The 27,654-nt window shown below is 48.3% G+C and overlaps 1 protein-coding gene across 27 annotated transcripts in view; it reads left to right on the top strand.

The window, feature by feature from the left end:
- The window catches only part of SCRIB (scribble planar cell polarity protein), a 1,329,907-nt gene that overhangs the window by 531,502 nt on the left and 770,751 nt on the right, over positions 1–27,654 (top strand). For all 27 annotated transcript variants that reach the window (XR_011278687.1, XM_069621824.1, XM_069621823.1 and 24 more), the window contains exon 12: positions 3,140–3,264. Coding sequence is in view for 26 of the 27 variants with exons in the window: in XM_069621824.1 (XP_069477925.1) it covers positions 3,140–3,264 (125 nt within the window). In the remaining variant the exon portion in view is untranslated. The remainder of the gene's footprint in view (positions 1–3,139; positions 3,265–27,654) is intronic.

The following is a 27,654-nucleotide window of genomic DNA, read 5'->3' as shown; positions in this document are numbered from 1 at the left end:
TGGAAAGAACAAAACCACTGAGAAAAACAGACCAATTTTTCGTTTCAGTGGAAGCTGGCAGAGAAGGTGTACACATCTCTACAAAACACTATTGCCTAGACACTCATTCTAGATCTGACTCTCAGGTGGGACAAGCAGTACTAAGATCTCTTTTCTCTACTGTTCCTTCTCACAACCCACCTCCAACTTTGGGTACTGCTCGCTAGTCTATAAACAGCATCAGAAGACATGCATTACTCACCGTAATAGCATTTCTGATGATTGTATCTGCTTAGATTCACATGCGCCCTCCCTGCTCGGGATGGAAGGAACATGGACGTCTTACTACTTCTCTCTTCATGTAATCACTCAAAATAGCCTTGTGCTCCCTCATGGCAGAAAAAATACAATCAGAGGGTCCTCGGAGCGTGAGGGATTTTGGATACACTACACGTCACGATGGGGATAGTGTTACAGACACGCCTATGCCGACGTCCCCTTTCGGTCCCCGAAAGACGAGATGCAATACTCTGTGGTAACCACTGGATGTCGGACCATATGCACAGCATGTGAATCTAAGCAGATACAATTATCAGAAATGCTATTACGGTGAGTAATGCATGACATATCACTGTTGCATTTAGAATATTCTTGAAAGGAGTGTCAAAAGAATAGGTTTCAGAATAGACAAGTATTCGCTCAATTATTCTTAAGCACTTTCAAAATAACCCCACAATGCAGTCCGTTAACCCCTTCCTGGAAGGAATACACAACGCCTAAGCAGAGGAGAGAAGAGTCATTCAGGGAGCCAGGCCAGCCAATGTTAAGTTCGCAAATGTCAGTGAACTGAAGCACTTCTTGCAGGTTAGTGGAAAGAAAGGTCTTGCACAATGTTTTAGAAGTCTTGGTGGAATAGAAGAAATCAGAGTAGGGCCACATGCTGATTAGGCTTGTGAGGTAAAGAAGCTGTTAGCAACTCTACAGAAGTAACCAAGACAAGTCTCCACCAAGGACAAGTGAGGTCACACAACAAGAGGTAAGTTCTCTTACACTGTACAGTACCTGTGTTGCTCTGTAGATCCTGGTGTTCCTGGGCCTCAGTCGGGGGGGGAAAGAGGGAGGACTTCTGGGGACTCCTGCACTGCAATGGGACGGTCAACGCCCGCAACTGGAAATCTTCAAACAAGTGGCACTTTGGTGTTTCAGCTCCTCGCGTCTATTGCAAATAGCAACACTGCGGTTCCTGGCTGTCAAGATGTGCTTTCCTTGCATCTGGGGTCCAGCACTCTGAGGTTGCTCAGACTCAGTCAGTCCGATTTCCTTGGAGTCCTGAGGATCTTCCTGGGGCTCTTGGCCAGATTAAAAGCAATGCACACGATCTGGTGTTCCTCTCCCTGGCTGTTAGGTTCCAGCAGCAACTGTAGTGGAAATTCAACCAGCTCAGAGAGGATGTCCATGTCGCTTATTTTGGAGTTGATTGGTCCCACCAACTCAAGGGGAGAAGTCGTCCTTGCAGGGCTTCTGTAGTCGAAACGAATTTGGAGTTTCAGCACAGCAGCAGGGATTCACCGGGCAAACCAACGGTCCAGGAGTTGCGGCAGGCGTCCTCTTCAAGTTCTTCTGATTCCTTCGTCCAGTGGTCGACTTTGCCTTCCAAGCCAAAAAGCCTTGCCTCTTATGCAGGTTTCTCCTATTCATTCCAGCCTGGCTGTCGGTCACACAGCAGGGTGGCTGTCCTTGCCGGACAGCCAGCTGGCCAATCACCTAAGAGTGCATTCCTGTTTCCTAGGAGACTAAGCACAGGGAGTTTCGGGCACCTCCCTCGCTTCCTGCTCCCGCCAGACCCCCTGGCGCCAGAAGCGGGCTTCACTTGTGAATCCCGCCAAAGACAAAACAAACAAAAAGACTAAACCTGGTTTGGTGTCAGGGTAAATCTTAAGAAGGAACTTCCCACACAGAAATGGCGAAAAAAGAACGGGCCATTTTGATAAAAATGGCACCTTTGGGTGGTTTACTGCAGCTGCGAACGCAGCCCGCCGTGAATGCACACAACGGTAGTTGTAAACCACTACCACCAGCAATTCATCGAGGAAAGGGTAACATAAAAAAAGTTACACAAGAAGCTAGACCAAGGGGATACTAGGTAACCCTCGAGCATCTTATTGTAAGAGTGTATGCTGGTTCTAGAAAGTTACAATGTAAGTAAAGTTAATTTCACTTTGCTGCTCTTGGAAACAGTTTATCCAAGAGAAGGTATTTAAACCATGGAAAATCTAAAAGACTTCCCCGTGCCACTGCACTGAAGGTGCTGTGTGACGCAATGTAAAAATGCCTATGGAGTTTCAGACTTCACAATCAAAAGAAAGTGTTCAAAATCACATGAGAGAGTGGGGGGGAAAAGGGTCTCTTTCTCCAGGTTAAAAATTCCAGTCCTCAAAATCCAGTAAAGTTGCTGGGGGTCTCTAAGGTAGCCAGGAATTAGCACATTTCTGAGAATTCTCCCCAACACATCTTAAATGTAGGATTGAAATATTCCTGCTGACAGGGTGGAAGAATGCCTCTACCAGATATAAAATTACCAAAAGTAAAACATTTATTTGTTACACTGTCTGTTGCTTTTGTGCTCTGAACAGTCTTTCATGGTCTTTGTCAACAAGTCCTGTGCAACATTTTGAAGCAGTCTCCCTTTAAAAGTGTGCATGCCATTCATACTTGGCTTTTCCTTTTGCCTTCTGAAGTCCTGCATTTATAACGGGAAATGCAAACTTGTAATTACCAGAATTCATAGATCACAAGAACTGGATGAACTGCTTGTGCATGACCTGAGACTGCTTGAGAGCTCATGTTATCAGATCTGCTCTTCCACCACCCTATTTATGTACACCTTCCATGCATGTGTGTACTCTGCATTTCGTGTCTTACATACTGTTTAGTGATTTTTAGCTATAGGCTGCCCCTCTAAGCCGCTGATAGATCTTTTGGTCTCTTCCAGTTATTTTAAATATTGCTTCATGTGAAAGTTTAGATCGAGTCCTATTTTTCTGTACTTGCGTTGAACATTTGCTGTACATCTGCTGAGATTTCTTTTCACCAGCGATGTAAGTGAAATTTGATTTTGTTAAATACATAGTACTACTTGTAATCTGTTTCCTGATCACAGAGAACCTTCTTCAGGACAGTGTGGATGAAAGCTGGAATGACTCCAATCTTAACCGAGTCAGTGTGATTCAGTTCCAGGACGAGCCGAAGCCGGAGGAAGATGATGATGATGGAGCAGAGAAGAAGGTAAGATTTGAGAGACGAGCCTGCCTCCTGAGGCCATCGGCAGTTTCCGCAATTTCTCTGATGTTTTACCATTTTAGTAGTTTCTCTGTTTTAGTATATTGTGTCCCTTTATCATTGAATGTTGCACATATTCAGGTACTACATTTAATAATTTCTTGACCTGTGATGAGGATTTTGGAACGCTTCCAGCATGTTAAAATGGCTATATATAATATGAAAGCAGGTAGTTCTAACTGCTGAACTATGAGAGACAAAGTACATTCATAAATCCTTAGTTTCTGAATGCAAATTCATAGTCTCTATTGGGCCTCCCAAGGTCTTCTCCAAATCGGGCAGGTCAATGTGAGCGTAGTTGAGCCGAGCTTGAGAAATTGGCCATGCGTAGCCACTTATGTACTGGTTAAATCTCTGGTCACTACCCATTTATGCAAATATAAAGAAGTGATGTGTCTCATTCTGGCTCAAGAAGGCCGTACTAATCTACCTTGGTTTAATTTGTGAAATTTCACATTGGGAAAAGTTGCCAATGCGAGCTTTCGCATAATCTGAATATTTAAAAAAGTCCTTCCATCAAGTCAGAACAATAGATCAGTAATGGGACCCGGATTAGCATGCAGCTAAAATTGTGGATAGCAAATTGAGAAAGTGTTATACAGTGAAAACAGATTATGGTTCTGAAAGATACTTGGGTACAAATGTCTCGCCATATGGTGGTGCTTTATTTTCCTCTTAAGAATTTTACCTGTCGCTACTACTCTGAAAGTGTGGAATCATGGTTTGTCAGATGTGCCTAGCATGTTTATCTGTTAAGGTGCTCATTTAACATGCTATGTTGGTGTCCCCATTATAAGAGCACACATTGCCAATTTAAGATGGATTTCAGAGATCACCCCTCTGGGAAGGATTTTGGGAGATGACCCGATTATGGTGAATAGGGAAGACCCTGAGTTTAGCCAAACTCAAATGCACCGGACCGGCAAGGATTAGTCCCAGGAAGGGTGCGAGTGTTATCTAGGATTGCAATGAGCCTACCAGAGCAACGTCTGTAATTCCATTTAGACAGGTAAGTGTACAATAGTTTATAAGGCCTTTAAATGACACACTAAGCAAGTAAGACCTTTAACCAAATATTGTCACACCAACACTAATAAAACAGATATATGCATTCACCCTTATGAGAAATACAGAAAAACATTTGGTTCAATGACCAGTGAAACACAGGTAGGTACAGGGCTGCATTAGTAATGGAAAGACACTTCAGGATAATATTGAACAGCTTCACTAGCGCTTATAAAGTGGTTTGGGTCTTTGTGCTTGTTGGGACTGATTTGCTATTCTTTGGCCTGGTGGCCAGATCTATAGATAGGTCAACCTAGTTTAGTGTTAGAGGACTTTCAGTGTGCTTGCGCGGGATAGCAATGGCAAAGCCAAACTCTTGTAAAATTTTTCAAAAGTTCTCCAGCATGGGGTCTGGCATGGATTCACATGCTCATGAATATTTTTCCCGTTGTCAGGCTGGGGAATCCTCATTAAAAGAAAAAAAGTTTCACTTTCACTTACAAACTGTATTTCTCCTCTAAACCAATCGCTGAACTCTGGGTCATACTGCCCGCGGCCAATGACTGTCCTCTCCATAAGCCCCTCCTAGGGCAGCCATCTTCAGATTTTTACTTCATGTTGAAGTGTTGGGAGTCCTTGAGTGAGCTTCTACGTTTTCAGCCTTTTTCTGAGAGAATTGGTGAATTACACACCCCTCAAGGGCAAGGATCGTCAAGTGCTTGAAAGTGCCAGAAGGCCTCAAGCCTACTCCGCACACCGGACCATGTCAGAGGAAAAGAGATGCTCCTTTTTCAAGCTCTGTTCCAGCTGCAGACTGCAGAACCTGTTTGTACAGGACAAACCTCTTCAGTGCATCTGTCTCCACCCGGACCACCGAGAAGGAGATTGCAAGATCTGCCTCTGGTTCAGCAAAAGAACCACAAAAGATAGTCACAGTAGACGGGCGGCGGGCTCAGCGCCAAAGGCCTCTGCCCCGTGCCCCAATCAGGGGCATACCTCACCCAGGACCGTCCAGTCCGAGGAGCGGGCTTCTAAGTCCTTTGAGGGCACTCCATCCATGGGCGCCCAAGACCAGGCCAAGCACTGCGAGTCCGTCTCAGTTGGGGTCGCTGCTTAAGCGGGTCCCACAATGGGCAGGCGCATTCAACCTCACCAGCTGCCTCCATCCCCAGCCATTGATCCAGCTCCTCTTCAGAGGAAATTGTCCAACCCGGCTAAGCTGCGAGAGAAGCCTGAAGCTTAAGGTGCAAGAAAAGGTGATCGACTTGCCTAAAAAGGACCTGGCGGTACAAGAGAATTCGTCGACTATCGAGTTGATAGCGGCCGCCATCTCGAAGGCCAAAGTGGCTGACAAGGTCAAGGTAGCCCTGGCTGTGACCAGTGTTCCTGCCCCCTAGGCGGGGGGCCTCCACTGGGGCAGTGGAGAGGACACCGGAAAAGAGGATGCTGGAGTTGAACCCAAATCTGACCCCTCAGGATGCAAAAAGGGGGACTGGGGGACGAAGAGTCCTTAGGTCGAGTCCATGTATAAGATCCATGAGGATGTGGGGGGACGACGGCGGAAATGGAGGCGATGATGGAAATGCCGACGGCATGGGCCTAGTAAGCTTGCCGACCTGGCTCCAAGAGACGTATCGCTGGTCATACTCTCGACCCTGCACACTGTGGTGTCAGAAATCTAGAGGCGGATTCCCCGACACCAGTGGCCCCGGTGGCCACGGATCAACCTCCGGCAAAAAAGCAGAAGCGCCATCCAGCACCTCACCTCCTCATCAACCTCTGCACCCTGCTCGTTCCCCCCAGACCCCCCCCCTCCCCCCCCCAAGGGACCAGGGCACGGGAACAGACACGACAGATGACATTGTCACGCGGTCGGTTCGCCGCAGCAGAGGGTGGCCCCTCCAGATGATGTGGGGTTGTTTCATGTCATGATCGCCAGAGTGTCCAACCTCTTCCAGCTGACCCCCAAAGAGACCAAAAAGGAAGGTTTTCTCTACCAGAGGCATGAGTCGGAGGAAGACCATCATGGCGGTACCCCTCGTCGATATTTGGGAGGAGGACCTGGCCCTGATGAAGAACCTGGCCTCAGCTGCAGCCATGCGGGATAGGCTGGTGAAAATATACTGGGTGCCTGATTCTGCACCCAGATGCCTAGGTCGCAACCGTTGCCGGCCTCGGTGGTCCATGACCCAAGAGGCCTACAGAGGCTTTCAAGACTTTCGGTGGAGCTGGCCAACGCTGTCGCAGCTCCTTAGGCGGGATGCAGCCGACAAAGCAGGCTGAACCGGCCAAGACGTCAGGCCCCCACCCATGCACCCCAGTGGGCGGCTGGCTGGCGTGTTTCGTTGGCAAGTGGATGATCTCCAACGACAGATGGGTGCTAGATGCTCTAGCCCACGGACCTACTCTGGAGTTTCAGAAAAAATGTGCGCAGATCCCTGTGGTGGCCCTGCAGGAACAGCACATCTCAGCTCCTGCAAGAGGTACGGGCCATGCTGGCGATGGAGCTAGTTCCAAGACGACTCTGGGGCTCTGGAGTCTACTCCAGATACTTTTAAGTAAAGAAAAAGACCGGGGGCTGGAGGCCCATTGTAGACTTGCAGCAGCTCAACAAATACCTCAAGTCCCAAAAATTCAAGATGGTCACGTTGCAGCACATGCTCGGCCAACTGAAGAAAGGAGACTTCTTGTTGTTGCTGGTTCTGGAGGACGCATACTCCCCATCCACAGGAAGCATTGGAGGTTCCTGCGCTTCGTGGTGCAAGGATGACCTTACCAATTCAAGGGCCTCCCCTTCAGCCTGAAGTTCACGACTAGGGTGTTTCTGAAGTGCCTGGCAAGTGGTGGCCCATCTACTTCTACAGGCTGTACACGTGTACCCATACCTCGACGACTGGCTCATCTGGGCCAAGTCAAGGGAAGTGGCCGTCGGGCACATGGAAAGGACCGTCCAGTTGCTGGCAGATCTGGGATGCTCTGTGAATTATCCAAAGTCATGCTTGATTGCATCGTAGAATGCAATTTTCCTGGGAGCCAGTCTCAACACGGTCCCCTGCCTACCATCGACCTCGGAGGAGAGGGTAGCGGCCAAACTGGGGAAGGAACAGCGGCTGTTGTTGCTGAAAACTGCCACTGTGCAGACCGTCAAGTTGCTGTACGGCATGATGTCTTCATGCATCTACTTTATCGGACTCTACAGGCTACAGATGCAACCTCTTCAGGAGTTCCTGCATGCTTGCTGGGTACAGGTGTCCGGATGCTTTGCAGACAAGATTCCCCCCCAAACACCCTTCAACGAGGAGTTCTGTCGACTGATAAGGTGGTGAGGCCTTCCCCTCCAGCATCACCCCCCCCCATACCAGGAGACAGTCAGCACAGAGGTTTCCCTCGAGTGCTGGGGGGGGGGGGGGGCACACCCGACGTCCACATGCCAGAGCCCTGTGGATGCCAGAAGAGAAGGATCTCCACATCAATATCCATGAGCTGCGGGCATTTCTGGGCCCTCAAGTCATTCCTTCTGTCCTGGAGGGCAAAGAGGTGAGTATCGTCACGGACAACACCACTATGATAATCTACAAGCAAGGGGACACTCGATCCCCAGCTCTCAAGAGAGGTGCAGAACTTGTGGCACTGGGGCATCGACCAAGACTTGTTCCCAATCCCCTTTCCATCGCCGGCGCTCCTGCCATGAGTGGGAACTTCGGCAGGATCAGGTGGCCCGCAACTTCAAATGGGACAGACCCCAGATCGATCTGTTTGCGATGGCGGCTAACTCCAAATGCCAGGACTTGGCCAGCAGGTTCCATCAGCCGAGGAACATGGGGGACTTGTTCTCCTTCCAGTGGGAAGGCCTGTTCCTGAACGCGTTCCCTCAATCAACTTACAGTGCCGATGGACGATGATACTCGTTACTCTGGCGTGGCTGAGTCAGATTTGGTACCCGGACCTTCTCAGCCTGTGAGCGTCTCCTCTGGAAGGAGGTGCAATCCTGCATCACGACCCACGATCGCTGAACCTGAGGGTTTGGCCCTAGAGTTTGGAGGCTACGAGTTGGCGACGGACTGCAGGGAGGTCCTTTCCAAGGCCAGAGCGTCATTGACTCTATAAAGTGCTACGGCACAAATGGAAGTGTTTCGCTACATGGTGGCGGTCTCAGAAGATCAACCCTCTCAGGGTCCCTGCCCGCAGATTCTTCCGTAATTATTGTACTTGGCCAAGGCCAGTCTGGTGCATGCCTCTTTCAAGGTGCTTCTGGCGGCTATCCTCCGCTATACCAGGTCTGCAGGATGATCACATCGTCTAGTCAAGGAGTTCTTCAAAGGACAGTTTCGATCATTCCCACCGGTGAAGGCGCTTGGCCTGGCATGGGTACTCGATGTGGTGCTGACGAGGCTCATGAGGGGGGCCCCCTCATGGAAGACACTGTTCCTCGTGTCCATCACCTATGCCAGGAGGGTAGGTGCGATCCAGGCCCTATCCTGCAATTTGCATGACACGAGGGTGGTGCTGCGGTCGCACCCCTCCTTCATGCCCAAGGTTCTGTCAGAATTCCACCTCAAGGTGCCTTTTGGTGTTGCCTGTGTTTTTTCCGAAACCACCTTTGCCGGCTGAAAGGACTTTGCACTCACTGGATGAGGCTCATGCTCTGAAGTTCTATGTGGCACACAGAGTTTCCGGAAGACGTCTCAACTATTCATGAACTTTGGTCCTGTGAACCATGGGATGGCCTTTTCGAGGGGATTAGGTCCTCCAGCGTATTCCATATCTATGACAGTAATCACCACAGCTGTGCTGCGGTGATTACTGTCATAGATATGGAATACGTCGTTGGACCATCCCATCGAAAGTACGTTACCAGGTAAGAGTAACTTGTTCGTCCAGGCTTCCATCTCGAGGTGGCTCTCCGGCTGTATCACACTGCCACCGGTTGGCAAACCGACCACCGACCTGCTGTGTGAGAGCCCATTCCACCAGAGCGATCTCTGCGACAATGGCGTTACTGTCTGGTTTGCCCCTGCTGGACATCTGCAGGGCTGCTGCGTGGAGGTCCACATACACCTTCATAAGATTCTGCTGCATCCACATGGATTCCAGAGAGGAGTCGAGAGTCGGTCAAGCAATGCTATGCAGCCTGTTCGCTTGAAGGTGAGCCTGTTCCGGAGGTAAGAATAATTGCTTCTGTTGAGCCTTGCCACCTCCCGTGGTTGTGTAATGGCGTACTGCTATGTATTCTTTATTCAAGAGCATGTGAATTCCTCAGACCCCATGCTGGAGAAGGAACAAGTTACCTGTAACTATTGTTCTCCAGCGTGGTTCTGACATGGATTCACATGCAAACCCCCTCCCTCCAGCCCCTCTCAGGCTGCTCTTGGTCATACTGCCACTATACGTGCTACCAAATCTGAAGTTGGCTGCCGGGGCTTAGTGAGAGGGCAGTCGTTGCTGGGTGCAGTATGACCCAGAGATCAGTGACTGGTTTAGAGGAGAAATACTGTTTGTAAGTGAAAGTGAAACAGTTTTTTAATTTTACTGAGGATTCCCGGCCTGAATGGGAATATTCATGAGCATTTGAATCCATGTCAGACCCATGCTGGAGAACAATAGTTACAGGTAAGTAACTTGTTCATTATCAAATGTTTTTAAAGGGGAGGTTAGGGGTTCAGTTAAGTATCGTTACAAACTTACCCCCCATGCTCAGATTCTTCTTGGGACTTGGCAGGTCTTCTAAAGAGGGTCCGAGGTCGCTTTTCCCACCATCAGCTTTAGCCCTTGATGCCCAGGGGTTGCAAGTTCAAGCACTTCTCCGGTCTGCGACAAATGCTGGTGGAAGGCCATAAGGTTGGAGAATGCAGGGCCCCTCTCAGCACAGAATTGGATGCAGAAAAGCTGTTTCGGACGACGGACACTGATGCACGGCGACACAAGGGGTGGACAATTGCCACACTCAGACTTTGCCACCTATCTCAGGTCCCCTTGATGCTGGAATATTAATCTGGCAGAGGTGAATCTTGTAACACAAGCTGGCGATCCCCAAAGTTCCAGGCCTCAAATTATTCCGGCGACGTCTACAGCATGGAAGGCCAAACTCTGAGCTTGTCAGCCACTGGCAATCAGGAGTCCACCAAAGTTTCAGGAAGATTCAGTCTTTGGGAAACGATGCACTGCAGGATGGTCCGAGGTTCCAGGGTATTGGCAGTTTGCAGCCTGTTTGGGAGAATTTTCAGTTCAATGCTAAATTCCTCCCATCTTGGAGACTCACAGCTTTTTTGGTGAACTTTCAGACTTTTAAAAATTTGTATCCTGGAGTGAGCGAGACCTTTTTTCTCACTCATGTATTTTGATCTAATTTGGGTTCTGTATTTTCTTTGTTTTTGGACTCTGACCGACTCCATAGACATCTACTTCTTGAATGGTGATGCACAGCACCTTCAGTGCAGTGTCACAGAGAAATCCTATAGATTTCTCTTACGGTTTAAATACCTTCTCTTGGGTGAACTACTGTTCCCAAGAGTAATAAAGTGAAATTGACTTTGCTTAGCTTTTTCCTATGCAAGTCCAGCACACCCCATTTTATGTGGAGTGCTGGAGGGTTACTTAGTAGCCCCTTTTCCTACTTACTCATGTACCATTTTTTTTATGTTATGACTTTAAATGGCTGGTGGCAATGGTTTAATTTTCCTACCATTGTGCTTTTCTACTGCAGGCTGAATCCACAGCTGCAGTACAGCACCCATGGGTGACCATTATGTCAAAATGGCCCGGTCTTTTGCCATTTCTTGCTTGGGAGGTCTTTCTTGGTTTTTACTCTGCGCACCAAACCAGATTTAACCCTTTTGTTCATTTTTCCTTTAGCGGGCTCCAGTACTGAAACCTGCCTCTGGCTCCAGTGTGTCTGGCAGGGCTGGAAGTGAGGGAGGTGCTCAAAACTCTCCTGTCCTTAGTTTCCTTGGTTACCTGAATGCACCCATTGCTGATTGGCTGGCTGGCTGGCTGGCTGGCTGTCCTTGCAGGACAGCCACCGCGCTGTGTGATTGACAGCTAGTCTGTGCATGAATAGGAGAAACGGGCATAAAAGGCGAGGCTTTTTGAACTGAAGACCAGAGTTGACCACTGGACGAAACATCTGATGAAGGAATTGTGACGAGAAGCTTGCTGTATCCTCCTGGACCTTTGAACTGCCTGGTGAAGCCCTGCTGCTGTGCTGACACTGCTTTTCCCAATCGACTAGGGAAGCTCTGACGAGGACAAAGTCTTCCCTTGGGTTGGTGCGACCAACTAACCCCAAGATGAAGTTTGCTAAAAGACCTTCCCCAACTAGCTGCACTACTTTGCTGCTGCTGGAACCGAGTGCCAGGGTTCGAGAAATCCGAAGTAGAGTGCAACGTCTTTAAGCTGCACCAAAACTCCAGAAAGATCCTAAGGACCCTCCTGAAGCAGGACAACCCAAGCTTGAGTCACATCACAAGAGTGCTGGACTCGAGTAAAGGAAGCCCTTCAAGTGTCCACGATCCTCGGTGGTTCCATTTGCCGGTAGCTGAAAACGCTAAGTGCCGCTGAACTGAGAAGAGCCCGTAGCTGCCGCTGATCTTCAAACTGCCGTGCAGCAGTCCTTCAGACATCCTCCCTCCTGTCCCTACGAATGAGGGCCAAGAACCCAGAGGCCCAAGAACCCAGGATCTGCAACCAGAACAGAAGCCAGCTGGATACTCTTCTTCTAACCTAAGGTACTGTGCTGCCAAATGTGCACTTGTCTCTTTTTGTTGTCTGTGGCTTGCATATCTCACTTGAGACTTGCAGTAGCTGCTTTTTGCAGAGTTGATCTCAGCTCTGACCTTCACAAGCCTAACGGCTTGTGGCCCAACAGTGATTTTCTATAAACTCTAACTTTGTGCAAGACTTTTGTGCTATCTAAGAAGTGCCTCAGCTCCATAGACATTGTTCAAATTGACTTTGGCTGTCCTGGCTCCCTGCAGCCTCTTCTGACCCATTGACTTTGATTCTAACTGTCCCTCATAACGTGGTACATTAGTCTTTACTAGTATTGCTGGGAAAGGTTTAATCTTTTTTATTTATTAAACATTCAGTTTTTGCATCCACCTATCGAAATAAAAATCCATCAACAGTTTCTTTTTAAGCTCTAAGTGCACAAAATACAATTCATTCATCTATAAATACCATGGGTCCCAAAAAAGTCTCCAATGCCCAAAGATTCGAGAAGAGTCATGTTAAGATGACCAATCCTCCTCTAGATTCTTCCACATAGAGTCCTGTATTCAGTTCAATAGAGAAGCATCCATGGTACCAATTTAGGTTATTTCTATTAGATGCCATCTATAATCGATGGACAGTCTCCTCCACTCATTAATCCTAGGATTCTCTGTGATAAAGTCTCTCACAGAATGCCACCAGACATCTGATTAGTGCAGGGCTAGATCCTCTATAAAGTCTCCCCCACCAGGCATCCGCACCTGTGCATTCAACTTCTCATAAAGGAGCATGGTTCTTTCAGTTCTTCGTTTCGGGCAAAACAAAGTCAGATGTTGCAGGGTGGTAGGCAAGATCGTGTGCAGTAACCTTTGGGAGACTACACCAACCTTGTCGTCCTGGCAATAGATAACCCAACCTTTGGTAGACGTCTGTGCTACACAGGTTGTTAGTGTGGCTGAGCAGCCAGGCCTAACTCAAGAGGGGTCAATGTGAGCAGTAGGGTGGTTACACAGAGAGTCACAGTGACGTATCCATATAAACTCATACACGCAAGGTTTCTTGATTAAACAATGCCCTGTGACCCGCGTGCAGCCTCCATTTCCCAACCCTCCTCCCTTCCTCTTCCCCTCCCTCCGCCCGCCTCCCGATCCTCCCTGCATCCATGATTGGTCCACATTCTGGCCTAACTGAAACTCCCAGGGCAGCCCTCTGCCCGGCAGCCCCTGCGTCTAAGGGCCCCAAGGCCAAGGGCAGCTCTGACATTGGCGACTCTGAGGTGTCTGCAGGTGTCCACAGGGGAAGCCAATGAAGCCACCAGACACTGACAAAACTGTAAGTGCTGGCATGGGTGAGGGGTAGAGCAATTACTCTACTCCAGAAAGCTCATGCCACCCTAAATCAGCTTTCAATGGCCTAGACTGCTACAGACCTACACCATGCATTATTAGAGAGATGTGACCACCAGCCTAAACCTATTATGACTGGACAGCTAACGCTGCCTGCAGTATAGTTTTAACTAGTACCATACCCCGAGAGAACCACAAAGCCTGTGCCAAATCTAGACAGAAATGTGACTGATAGCATATGTGATTATTAGCATGCACCAAACTTAGAACTCTGAACCTAGCTTGCCTCGCATCTAGATAGAAATGTAATTGTTAGTATATGCCACACTTAGATGGAATTCTCAAGCTTAGCCCGCTTCATCTAGATAGAAATATTATTATTAGCATATGCCACACTTAGATGGAATTCTCAAGCTTAGCCCGCTTCATCTAGATAGAAATATTATTATTAGCATAGGCCACACTTAGATGGAATTCTCAAGCTTAGCCCGCTTCATCTAGATAGAAATATTATTATTAGCATATGCCACACTTAGATGGAATTCTCAAGCGTATCCCGCTTCATCTAGATAGAAATATTATTATTAGCATATGCCACACTTAGATGGAATTCTCAAGCTTAGCCCGCTTCATCTAGATAGAAATGTGATTGTTAGCATATGCCACACTTAGATGGAATTCTCAAGTTTATTCTGCGCCAAATCTAGACAGAAATGTGATTGTTAGCATATGCCACACTTAGATGGAATTCTGAAGTTTATTCTGTGCCAAATCTAGATAGAAATATGATTATTAGCATATGCCACCCTTAGATGGAATTTTAGAAATGTGATTCTTAGCATGCACCACACTTGGAATTCTGAACCTAGCCTGCGTCGCATCTAGATAGAAATGTCTCTGTTGGCATGTACCACACATAGAATTCTGAACTTCAGCTCGCGTCGCATCTAGATAGAAATGTGACTGTTAGCATGCACCACATTTAGAATTCTGAACCTAGCTTGCGTCGAATCTAGATAGAAATGTGACTGCTAGCATGTACCGCACCTAGATGGAATCCCACAATTGCAAGGACAGCAATGCTAACTAACTAACCAACCAACTAACAATTCCATCCCTCTGCATACACCTCTCAAACTATAACCAAACACAACCACAAGCCTAAAACGCAGCAATCCGCACAAATTTCACAACAATGCAACAACAAAACAAACCACACATAGACTTGCACAACAGCACACGACGACTACGGACCATAAAACACCCCAAGCCCAGCCAACGGACCCACTGGGCTGAGGCTGCCAACAGCACATCACTGCTCTCTTGCACTTTTCCAGCTTATTCCCACTAACCCACCCCTCTCATCCCCTTTTCAGAGCCGCCAGGGGACCACTTCGGTGGTGATAGTGCGCGGTACAAATGTCCTTTAACATTAAGTGAGTTGAATACGCCTTCTTCAGAAGGGAGCAATAAATAACACAAAAATACACTTAAATACACCCTTAGTTTCTCTAAATCAGCAAGTACCCATTTGGGATGGCACACATACTTCCTACACCCTGAGGCAACTTATATTAATGTCCACAGTGTCCTAGTTATTTATCACTGGTACATTTGGAGCAATACTGAGTTTGGTGTCAGAGAAAAGTGTTTAAGAATAAAACAAAGGTTACACAAATATTCTGAAGCCGGCAAGTACTTTTGAACCCCCCAATGCAAAGTAAATTAACCCTTTCCCGGAGGAGAGGTAAGGCAGGAAGTTGAAGGTAAGAAGAGTATTTCAAGGAGCCAGCCAGACCAAGTTAATTGAGCAATTGTCTAGGTGAGCTGAAGCACTTCCTGCAGGTAAGTAAGTCTTGCACAATGTTTTAGGTAAGTAAGTCTTGCACAATGTTTTAGAAGCCTTTGTAGGAAAATAGAATCACTGTAGGGCCACAAGCTAGGAGGCTTGTGCGGGTCAAAGCTGAAAGCAACTCTGCAAAAGCAACCAAGATATGTTCAACTAAGAACTAGCAAGGCTACACAAGATGCAAGTCCCCTTAGTTTTACTGTACCTTTGGTTAGAGGACATTGGTTCCAGCTGGCTTCTTTTCCTGTGTAGGTCTGCAGATCCTGTGTTTCGTGGGCCTCAGTCGTGAGGACAAGCGGGATGACATCTGGGGACTCCTGCACTACGAATGGAAGGTCAGCTGCAGCAATGGGCAAACGTCAGATCAGCGGCACTACGTGTTTTCAGCTCCTTGCGGCTCACGCAAATAGCACCACAGCAGTTCTCGGATACCACTATGGACTTCCCTCGCATCTGGGGTCAAGCCCGGATGCGATGTCGCCCGTAGCCCTGCTGTGAGGCTACCTTCCAGGCCCCGTTGGGCCTTCAGTTAAGATCTTACCAAGCACTGTTGTTTTTGTTGTTCCTTAGCGCTCCGTGCGCGGTTTGTGCTGCCCCTTGCCCCCTCCCTCCACCTCACTTCCTGGTCCTCCTCTTCCCCCTCTCCCTTCCTTCCTTCCTCCCCGCCCAACCCCCTTCTGATTGGCTGTCCTCGTAGTCCCTCCAGGACTACGCAGTGACCACTCTCCACGCTCGCTTCTTTGTTGAGCCGGAGCGGGATCGAGCGGTCGCCCGTAGCCCTGCTGTGAGGCTGCCTTCCAGGCCCCGTTGGGCCTTCAGTTAAGATCTTACCAAGCACTGTTGTTTTTGTTGTTCCTCCGCGCTCCGTGCGCGGTTTGTGCTGCCCCCTGCCCCCTCCCTCCACCTCACTTCCTGGTCCTCCTCTCCCCCTCTCCCTTCCCGCCTACCTGCCTACCCACACCCCCCCTCCCCTTCCTCTCCTCCTGCCTTAACATCCCACCCCCTGGGCAGCCCCCTGCCCGGCAGCCCCCTCGGCTAAGGGTCCCCTTAGGCAAAGGGCAGCTCCTACGGCTGCGGCTCCCTGTGTGTCTGCAGGTGTCCGCAGGGGACGCCAGGCGCCAGTTTTCACCTTGCTTTCTCCACTTCTGCCGGCCCACCCCACCTACACCTTTCACTTCATTCGCATGGTGTCTACACCACACTGTGTTCCACAGTTGTGGTAAACTGTTTTTTTTTTCTCCCCTTGCAGGATTCTCAAACTTAGGTGGCCTCTCCACTGGGTACCTAATACGCATTTACTGTTGTTCTCTGAAATGCGGTAGACTTGGGCTTGCCGCTCACTTGCGTGCTCTCATCTCGTCTGTCTCCCCCCCCCCACTCCCTCCTATTCCATGGTGCTCTCTATCTCGCCTATCTTCTCTAACTGCTTCGCTATTGACTATCCTGCTCTCCTCACTAAATCTGGTAGGAAAAAGTTTAAAAAGGACATCATGGTCTCCAACCCAGGCCTCCCTATTGCTGACACCTACACTAGTGCCTGCTCCAAGGAAACTCTCACTGACATCCTCTTTTTCGTGCCTTCGCCTGACCTATGGACCCTTCATATGGTCTCTGTGCTCTCTCCTTTCTCCTCTTCTCCCATTAATGGTGGCACCCGTTGGGATGTCCTCTTGACCCCCTTCCACTCCTCTAAGGCCATCATTAATGTCTACGCTAATGGGACCGTCTTGGTCCAAGGCCCTCGGGCCAACCTTCACCTCTTTGATAGATGCCTCCCACGCCTCATCAACTTCCTTTCCTCTCCTGCTGTCCCCCCTCCTCTGTCCTCGGCTACCTTGCCTCTACCCTCCCTCCCTGCCCCCTCTCTTGCTCCTTCACCTCCTTCTTCACCTCCGCAGGGCGTACCTCTGATCTGTACCCCTCCCCGGAAGTCCTTCAAGGATGGCAACCTTCTCCACATTGCCACTCTTAACTCTCGCTCTGCCACCAAACATTCCTCTGATATCTGTCGCCTTCTTGAGGAATTGGACCATGACGTCCTCGGTCTCATTGAGACATGGTTCACGGCCAGCTCTGTCACCAGCTTTGACACACTCCTACCTGACGGTTACAAGATCCTCTCCGTGCCCAGGCCCAACCGTTCAGGGGGTGGTGTTGCCCTTATCTTCCCTGAGTGGATTCCTGCCACTGTCACTCCTACGCAGACCTACTCCTCTTTTGAATGTCTTGTCTGCCGACTCTCTCTCCCTCCCAGCCATTCCCTTACCGTGGCTACTATCTATCGCCCACCTGGTCAAATCTCCTTCTTCCTCTGAGTGGGCTGACCTCTCCTCCTCATTCCTGTCCTCAACCACTCAACTCCTCTTTCTTGGTGACTTCAACATCCACCGGGATGCCTCCTGTCCCCCCTCTGGACTCTTTTGTGACCTCTGCGACACTCTCTCTCTATTCTCCCGTCTGGGCCTACTCATTCTGCAGGGCACACTCTTGATGCTCTGATCTCTTCCGACCTTCCCCTCTCCGTCCCTCTCTCTCCACTCCTCTCTCCTGGAGTGATCCCTTTCTCCTATCCTCCCACCTCACCCTCCCTACCCCACAGGCAAAGCCACCCTCATCACTGCCACCCACCTTCTCGGTCATCCGACCCATGAAGCGCATGTCAGTTGAGGCTTTCGCTGCCACCTTCTCGCCCCCTCCCCCTTCGGCTGACTCCCACCCTGACACAGCCCTCTCCACGCTCCACTCTGCTATATCTGATACTCTTGATATCCTTGCCCCTGTCATGAGAATCCGCCTGAAGCCCAAAGCCAAATGTAACTCCTTGTATGACTCGGATCTCGTCACCCTAAAACGCAAGTGCAGGGTGGCAGAGAGGAAATTGTGTGCTTCATGTTCATCCTCTGACAAACTGGCCTGCCGCCTGCTCCAAAGGCAATACCGTCTCTCTGTTCTCACCAAGAAGAGAGCCCTTATCCAAGCCCGCATCTCTGCGGCATCTAACAATTCGGCCGAACTCTTTAAAATCTGCAAGGAGCTTGCCAACCCTGCTGCAGTCTCTACCTCTCCTGTCCCCTCCCAGGCCCTCTGCACTGCATTGGCCTCTCACTTCATCTCTAAAACTCAGGACATCCTGTCCTCTCTCCTCCTATCACCTCCCTCCCTCTCTTCCCGGCTCCTCCTCTGGCCCTTCTGCAGCCACCCCTCCTCCCCCCTTCTCTGCCTTTCCCCTTTTCTCTGCTGACGAGGTTTCCAGACAAGTCCGATCTATGAAAGTCTCGTCTAAACAGGATCACCCCTGTTCCTCAAACGATCAAGGACCACATCGACTCCCTGGCTGACTTTTGCAACCACTCCTTCGCCTCTGTAGTCTTCCCATCCCCCCTTAAGCACTCCCTTGTGCACCCTCTTCTTAAGAAACCCTCTTCCGACCCCTCCTGCCCGACTATCGCCCAATCTCCACCACTCCCTTCCTGGGCAAGCTCCTGGAGAAACTGGCCATCTCCCAGCTTAACCTCCATGCTGAATCTGTTGGTAGTCTTCATGACCATCAATCTGGCTTCAGAGCTGCCAGAAGCACGGAAACTGCTTTCCTGAACATCCGTGAGGACCTGCTCTCGAACCTAGACTCCAACACTGTGTGTTCTCATTCTGCCCGATCTCTCTTCTGCCTTTGACACTGTCAACCATGCCATCCTGCTCAACCGTCTCTGTGATAACCTGGGTATCACTGGTCAGGCTCTGGCGTGGCTGACCCCTTTCCTTTCCAATCGACCCTCCCAGGTCCAACTGGGGTCCTTCCTCTGACTTCTTTTTCTCTACCTGTGGTGTCCCCCAGGGATCTAATCTCTCTCCCTGGCTTTTCAACCAGTATCTGGCACTCCTTGCCCACCGCATCGCCGCTCTCTACCCCATCTTTCAGTGCTATGCGGACGATACAGAGCTCATTTTCAGGCTACCCTCGGCCTCCTCCTCTCCTTCCCTCATCTCTGACTGTCTGCTATCCAGGAATGGTGTGCCGCCAATGACCTATGCCTTCATGCCAGTAAGACTGAGATTCTACTCATCGGCACACCCACTCCCTCTTTCCCTGCAGCTCTCTGGCCAGCCTCTCTTGGCCCTCTTCCTGCTCCTACCTGCAAGTCAAAAAACCTCGGGGTCATCTTCGACTCCACACCCTCCTTCTCTCCTCATATATCTGACGTCTCTAAGAAGTTACACTACCAGCTGCACTCCTCAGAGGTATTCTTCCCTTCCTCTCCTTCCCCCAGAAGCTCACTGTCTCCCGAGCCCTGGTTCTCTCGAAGCTGGACTACTGTAACAGCCTATATCTTAATATGCCTGCCTCCACTCTCCGCCCTCTGCAACTCATCCAGAACAGGACTGCGAGACTTGTCCTTGGCCTCAAGCCCAGGGACCGTATCTCTCCAGGACTGAAATCTCTATAGTGGCTCCCAGTGGCTGCGAGGATTAAGTTCAAAACCCCCTCTGCATTGTCCACAAGGCCTTCTGGGGCCCAAATACCTTCAACTCGCTCTTCCTAAATATCTTCCTTCCAGAGCCCTTCGCTCATCCGTCTCCAACTCCCTCAGGGTCAGCTGCTTCTCGAAGCAACGAGCTGGGGGTAGATCTCGCTCCGCGGCAGGGGCCTCCCCCTGGAACAGCCTTCCTGCCTCCCTGAAACTTGAGGAGAACCATCTCCGGTTCCGGAAGCACCTCAAAACCTTCCTCTTTGCTTCTGCTTTCTCTCTCCCTCTCCCCTGCTAAATTCTTCACTGAAACTGCACTGAATCTGCAACTGGGCCACTCTCTCCGACCTCGGTCCTTGGCCCAGCCACTCTCCACTTGCACTGCCTCCCTGGCAACCGCTGCACTGCAGGACTGTCTCTATCCCTGCAGCCCCCCCTCCCCAGCACTTGTTTGCACTTACCTTGCACTTGCCACCAGCTGGCCCTATTATTTATTTTTTATTCTACTTACCCTGTACTGCACCCCCCCCCTCGCACTTTTCCCTCCCCCTTACCCCTGCACTTGCGCGATCTAAATGACAACTGGCCTAGTAGGATCGTTGTCTGTCTTCCCCTTGTTCCCCCTCCCTGCCTCGTCGCGCCTTGAAACACTTGTGTATAGGCGCGTTACAAATGCCATATCATATCGGCACTCTGTTGAGGTGGCTTAGGCTTGGTCAGTCCTCCTTCCTGGGAGTCCAGAGGATCTTTCTCGCGCTCGGGTCCGACTTAAAGACACTTACTCGATAGGTGTTCTTCTCCATGGCACTTCGGTTCCTGCAGCAGCAATGGAACAGCCAGCTCCGAGAGGATTGCCAGATGAGCTTGTCTTGGGGTCGATTGGTCCCACCAACCCAATGGGAGAAGTAGTTCTTTGCAGGTCTTCCTTAGTCAAGGCGAATTCAGAGCTTCCACACTACAGCAGGGCTTCACCGGCCAAACCAACGGTCCAGGAGTAGCAGCAGGCGTCGCTTCCAAGTTGTTATTCGGATTCCTTCGTCCAGTGGTCGACTCTGCCTTCCAAGCAAAAAGCCTTGCCTTTTATGCAGGTTTCTCCCATTCATTCCAGCCTAGCTGTCAATCACACAGCAGGGGGGCTGTCATCCAAGGACAGCCCCCCAGCCAATCACCCTTGGGTACATTCCTTTAACCAAGGGAGACTACGCATAGGGAGTTTCGGGCACCTCCCTTGCTTCCTGCCCTTCTAGACAAGCTGGAACCAGAGGCGGGCTTCACTTGTGAATCCCGTCAAAGACAAAACGAACAAACATGGTTTGGCGTGCATTGTAAATCTCATAAAGGACCTTTCCAACAAGAACGGCAAGAAAAGACGACCGGGCCATTTGAACTAAATGGGCACCCATTACTGCAGCCGCAATTGCAGCCAGAGGTAGAAACGCACAATGGTAGGAAAAAGCAAACCACTTCCTCCAGCCATTAATCGTGCAAAGGGCGACATAAAAATGTTACATGAGAAACTAGACAAAGGGGATACGAAGTAACCCCTCCAGCACCCTATTGTAAGCTCGTGTGTGCTGGGTCTAGAAAGGTACAAATGTAAGTAAAGTCAATTTTACCTCACTGCTCTTGGAAACAGTAGTTCTACCAAGAGAAGGTATTTAAACCTTTGGGAAATGTAAGACTTCCCTGTGTCACTGCACTGAAGGTGCTGTGTGTCACAATCTAAAGATGATGCTTATGGAGTTCCAGACTGCAAAGGCAAAAGGAACACATTAAACACATAGAATTAAAAGTATAAAGTCCCAAAGTTCACTGAATATTTTCCCTAATGCCTGGTTTCTTCTTGTAGGTTACAAAGTCTGCAGGTTTGATCGGTTACTCGGTTTCCATATTGAGATAGCGTGGCTCTTGTGTGTAATATATTGAGGCGAAATCTCAAAGAAGTCTTGATGCCAGAATTTGGAGATTTACTAAGATATTCTGGGGTGATGTTTGGCAGTCTATTCAGAGTTTTTCAGAGAGTGTGTGTCTTTGATGCCGATCTTATGGCTTCTGTTTCTGACCATTCAGTTGCCCATAAAGCTCTTTTAATCAAGAGGATTCTCACACAATGTTTTCACAGACCTGCCTAGTTGGACTAGAATTTCTGCACATTTAAGGTGCCATTGATTCAAAGCCCAGTTCTTTCATTCCTGTCTCATCTTAATGATGTTATATTGAGGAGGGTAGCACGGAGAGTTTAGTTTGCCATAGACAGTTAAGGTTTTCCAGATGATTCTTACATACAAAGATGATGGAGCCAGCTCATGCCTTTTTACCGCCATAGGAACCACATTAGGCAATCTTAGAATGTGTTTCCAATACTTACTTTCTAACTTCTCCCAGATTTCCCAGGGCAGACCAAGGCCAGTCTAACCTGCATAGGACAATGCTGGAACCACCTTTTGGTTAAAGAAGTGGATGACCCATAGCAGAGAGAATTTGCCATACTTTCTTCCAATTACTAGGCCTTGCGCTGTCAATTGCTTTGTCTTCAGGATCAGATTTGAGATCCATGTTGTTTCACGCTTATTGGTGCTAATCACAAACCCAAGGTATTTTATAGAGGTAGTTTGAGTTATTTGATTAGTTCCAAGTATCCATTTTACACGTTTTCTCCTCTTTCCACCTGGGTTTTGCATCAGCATTATCTCAGTTCTGTCCACATTTATTTTTTGGTTGTGCTTTTCCACATAAGCTTCCAGGGCATCTAGTTCTTTCTGAAGGCCAATGGATTTTCTGTCGATCAGCATTGAGTCATCTGCATAGAAGAGTCATCCCGCCGAAGTGCTGTTGATTCTCTGTGGATAGGATCTAACTGAATCTAATATATGCTTCATGTTATTCATGAAGAAATTATATAGAATCGTGGCCAAGGGACAGCCTTGTTTAAATCCTCTGGTAGTGAAGATTTTTCTTGTGAAGTTCCCTCCTTTAACCAGCCAGATCTGCAGCTATGTACCAGAATGGAGATCTTTAATGGCAGACAGGAGATCTACAGGGGAACCACTTTCTGCCATTTTTTACCATAAAAGATCCCTGTCGATAGTCGAAGGCAGCCTCCATATCAACACAGGCAATGTAAAGTCATTCTTTTTACCTTAATGCATTGATCTTTGTTAGGGAGAATTTTAAGATATTTGTTGATTCTCTTCTACCTTGGAGACCCCTTAGCTCTTTTGCTGGACTTTTTATCTCATGTAATTTTAATGTGATTTAATTTGTGTTCTTTTTGACTTTGGAGTCTGACAAACTCCATAAGCATTATCTTTACATTTTGTCACACAGCACCTTCAGTGCAGTGGCACAGGGAAGCCTTGGATTTCCCAAAGGTTTAAATACATCCTCTTGGATAAACTGTTTCCAAGAGCAGTGAAGTGAAATTGACTTTACTTGCATTGTAACTTGCTAGACCCAGCACACACTCTTTTACCATAGGCTGCTGGAGGGGTTACTTAGTATCCCCTTTGCCTAGTTTCTCAAGTAACATTTTTGTTATCTTGTCTACAATTAATGACTTGTGGCAGTGGTTTACTTTATACTACCATTGTGTGTTTTTACTGCGGGCTGCGTTCGCAGCCAACGGTAAGGCACACATGGGTTCCCATTTCGTCAAAATAGCCCGGTCTTCTTTTTTTCGCTATTTCTTCTCGGAAAGTTCCTTCTTGAGATTTTCTCTGCGCGCCAAAGTAGGTTGGTCCCTTTGTTCATTTTGTCTTTGGCAGGATTCACGAGCGAAGCACCCCTCTGGCTCCAGTATGTCTGACAGGGGCAGGAAGTGAGGGAGGTGCCCGAAACTCCCTGTGCTTGATCCCTTTGGTTACAGGAATGCACCCTGCTGTGTGATTGACAGCCAGGCTGCAATGAATGGGAGAAACCTGCATAAAAGGCGAGGCTTTTTGCCTTTGAAGGCAGAGTCGACCACTGTCGGTCTGATAGCACAGCGAGTAGCGCGCTAGCTTTGACATCTGTGCAGAGCCTGTTAACACAGGTTTGATTCCTGGCAGGGCCAAACTCAGCCTTTCTTCCTTCTGAGGTCGATAAATGAGCACCACGCACCATGGGTAATAATAAGCAGCGCTCAGATACCTGAGGGTTCGTAGCACTATATAAATGTTAAATTATTATTATTATTACTGGACGAAGGAATTCGAAGAAGAACTTGGAAGAGATGGCTGCTGCAGCCCCTGGACCGTTGGTTTGCCCAGTGGAGCCCTGCTGCTGTGCTGAAACTCCAAATTCGCTTCGACAGAGAAGCCCCTGCAAGGACGACTTCTCCCTTTGAGTTGGTGGACCAATCCACTCCAAAGTAAGCACATCTGGGCATCCTCTCGAAGCTGGTTGCATTTCCGCTGCTGGCACCGAAGAGATCCTTCCGGACTTCCGAGATGCAGGACTGACCAAGCCTGAGCCACCTCAAGAGTGCTGTACCCCTCAAGCGAGGAAAGTCTGAAGTGGTATCAGAGAACCGCGGTGTTGCTATTTGCTGTTAGACGCGAGGAGCTTAAACATTGAAGGACCGCTGGACCGAAGTTTGCCCATTGCTGAGGCTGAGCTTCCCATTGCAGTCCTAGACTAGTAATGTCAATTTGACTTTACCTTCTCTGGGAAACGGTAGCTTATCCCAGAGAAGGTATTTAAACCTTTGGGAAGTCTAAAAGGCATCCCTGTGTCACTGTACTGAAGGTGCTGTGTAACACACATGAAAAGATGATGCCTATGGAGTTATCTAAAACCCTATAATCAAAGAACACAAGTGTAAAACGCACATCAAACTAGATGAGAGGGGGGAAAAAAGGCTCACACTCTTTCCAGGTAAAAAAAAACAAGTCCTCAAAATCCAGCAAAGTTGCTGGGGGTCTCTAAGGTGAAGGCAATTGGCACATTTATGAGAATTCTCCCCAACACTGGCCTCTTGACATTTTTGACTTTTGAGTCATCTTCCCTTTCTGCGAATTCCCTTTCAGAAGAGAAGACAGACAATCTATGTTCAAATCGTCGCACAGTACTATCCAGGGATCAATGAATTGGACTCTAAACTCGTCAATCCATTTAATTATTGTTGGAACGAAGTGGTCCGCTATCTTGCTGTTCGGATTCCAATAGACGTTGAAGAGAAACATTATTCCTTCTCTACCAGATTAATTAAAAGGATTTGAATTAATGGGTTGGGGTGGATTGTCCTGATTACTCTTCCAAGGTAATTATTTTTACCAAGGTTCACAGTCCTGAACTTGGACTTCCTTGCAAGCACTATTCAAATAGCCTGTGTAACCATCCAGTAAAGGGGTCTCACTTATCCAAGATTCTTACAAGTATAGGATGTCAACTTTGTTCAGTCTTAAGTCTATAGCACGTAGGAGATGGATGAAACCCCTTATCTTCCAGGATCCTATCTTCAATCCAGCCGGTGTCATTTCCTCACTCAAGTCATCAGTTTAATTGTGAGCTGAATAAGGGTTTTAAAGATTGTTCACTCAGACTCCTTTTCTCTGATACTTCTATCTCTTGTCCCTTCTATGTATGGCTCGATAAACACCAGTTTCGAGTGCATTAGCTCCAACAAGGTGGCCTGATCCTTGTAATTCTCATTCAAACTTTCATACACTTTTAGGAAAGGAGCCAAGGTCATTGTTACCATTGATCTTATTGTAGATTGTAATTGAGTACATGGTGACTCCCAGTCTGGTGGAAGGCCTTTTTGCTCTAAAGGCTGAGTAATCAATAGACTTTGCTGATTCTTAGATCTAATAAGGCTTCTGACCCGCTTTGCGGTCTGCTGTTTTTCCGGTGGTGTCGGCTGTTCATCTTCTGACTCTTCGCTAAAAGTAGTAGGGCTTGTTGTATGTCCTCTAACCATGCTCTGGTTTGACAGCAGATTAGGGTGACAATGGGTTTCATCTGTCTGTATATGGGGTAGATGTTGTGCATGTTGTGCCGATCTTGGGTGGTAAATTTAGTTTTTTTCAATGTAGCTCCAAGGTCCATAAGACTTTCATCCTCCGTTTCCTTCAGAGATCTTTTTTCTCCTCTCGCCCGGTGCGTCGGGTCATTCAGAGGTGTTGATAGCAAGTGGATGTTAGAGCGGTTTGACTGTGCATTTTGCAGACTTTTCTCAATTACATCAGACGAGTCAGTCACGGTCCGGCCACTCGCCTCTTACATTCAAATCCATTTTGGACTGCAATATTTCTATCCTACTTAAAGGATTGTATCTGTTCATTGCCTTATCATTCGCATCAATTTCATATGGGACGACAAGACCCAGATTCCCCCCCTTGGTGGGTGTCCGATCTCTCTCCCATTGTTTGTCTTTAGTTGGTATGCATATTTTTTGCAGTTGGACTTTTTGTGGGGAAATGTTCTCTGCCGAGACTAGAAGCAAGGCTAGATCTGATACATTACCCCAGTTGTCAACAGACGGGGGAACTGCTCCCTTATTCTTATGCAGAATAGGTAATTTCACTCAAGTACAATTTTATGGACTTGCTATCGCACAATGATTTACTGCTAGATTTCAGTGGAATCTTGTTTATTCTTTTCCATTAATAGTATTCGTAGTAGCCACAGCATGGGGAGGTGTGCGTTTGTCACCTTTCTGTCTGAATATTTTCATACCAGTGGGATGCAGTGTCGAAGGTCTCATCACCTCCCACTCCCTCATTTTTTGTCATGCTTTCACCACAAAAGTAATCTACCGCGTGGGAAGCAGCGGTTGTACCGTCTAACAAGTCCTCAATCAAATCAGATTCAGGGTGCTCTCTCTCATTCCACCGAGATAGCTTTGCATTCTTTTTTCCTGAGTTTGGATTTTCTTTGTTAGGGTTTCGGGAGGTGTCTGATGTAGCAGGGAGCAAGTTCATCTGGTTAAGAGGAGCTTGGTGAGAAACAAACACAGGCTGTTCAGGCTCGTCCGCTGCATTTATATTGTCACCAGTGACAGTATGCAGGGACCTAGCCGCAGTCTCGTGGTTGCTGCCTGCATTAAATGCTGAGCTCGACGCAGGAGGCATTACTGCATGCATGGAAAAGATTTTTTCAAAATGCAATTCGCTCGCGCAGCCATACGCACCACCACCTTTACCTCTGTTTTGTTGGTGTCGGGCTTGACTTCGTGTCTGTGCCAGCGCTCCAGAATCGCCATGCAGCAGCCCCTCATTCTCCATTGTCGCATGTTTTAACAGACTCTGGGGGAATTTTGCTCACAAAGGACACTGTATTAACTCAAAATTCTATCTGTCGGAGAAGTTGCTTCTTCGTCTAACTGTGCTCACCCGTGCCAAAAACGGCAAAACACTCTCGCCTCACTCCGCTCTCTCTCCGCTCGGGGTAGAGGCTGAGGTAAAAGTAGGCGCACCTCCAGCAGGTTGAGAGGCACAGTGAACAGACTGCTACGAACGCCGTGCAGGGAGACCACACAGACTAGACTTCATTGGGAGATTGAAAAGTGCTCACATTCTCTGAGAACCTGTTAACCTTTTTCCTTCCCTTAACCTTTCCTTTCCACAACTTCAGAATTGTACCAAGTGCGAAAAGTGATATATAAATGCCAATACAATGTCCTAGCAATTGATGTCACCTCAGGGTGTAGGAGGTGTGCATGAAGCTTCTCTACAGAGTATCTACTTGCTTGTCTTGATTCTGAGAAAGTGTTATGAAGTGTATTTTTATTGTTGCACATTGCCCCTTTTAAAGAATGCTTATTTAAAACTGTTAAATATTTTACTAGTAAACCTTGAATGTGTTATTTGGATACTTGTATTTGTGGATTTGCTCTACAGCTCACATTTACCCCTCTTGAGGGCTGCTCAGTTACTCTACCAACTTGTGTAATACAAACCTATACCAATAGGTGGGTTACCTAATACCAAGAGGACAAGACAGGTGTAGTCTCCCACAGGGTTACAGCATACAAGCTTGTCTA

Source organism: Ambystoma mexicanum, chromosome 5q (assembly GCF_040938575.1).
Source record: "Ambystoma mexicanum isolate Mex_15411 chromosome 5q, UKY_AmexF1_1, whole genome shotgun sequence".
In the NCBI taxonomy this organism is placed as follows: domain Eukaryota; kingdom Metazoa; phylum Chordata; class Amphibia; order Caudata; family Ambystomatidae; genus Ambystoma; species Ambystoma mexicanum.
Note: the sequence above shows the minus strand (reverse complement) of the source record. Positions and strands in the feature narration are given on the sequence as shown.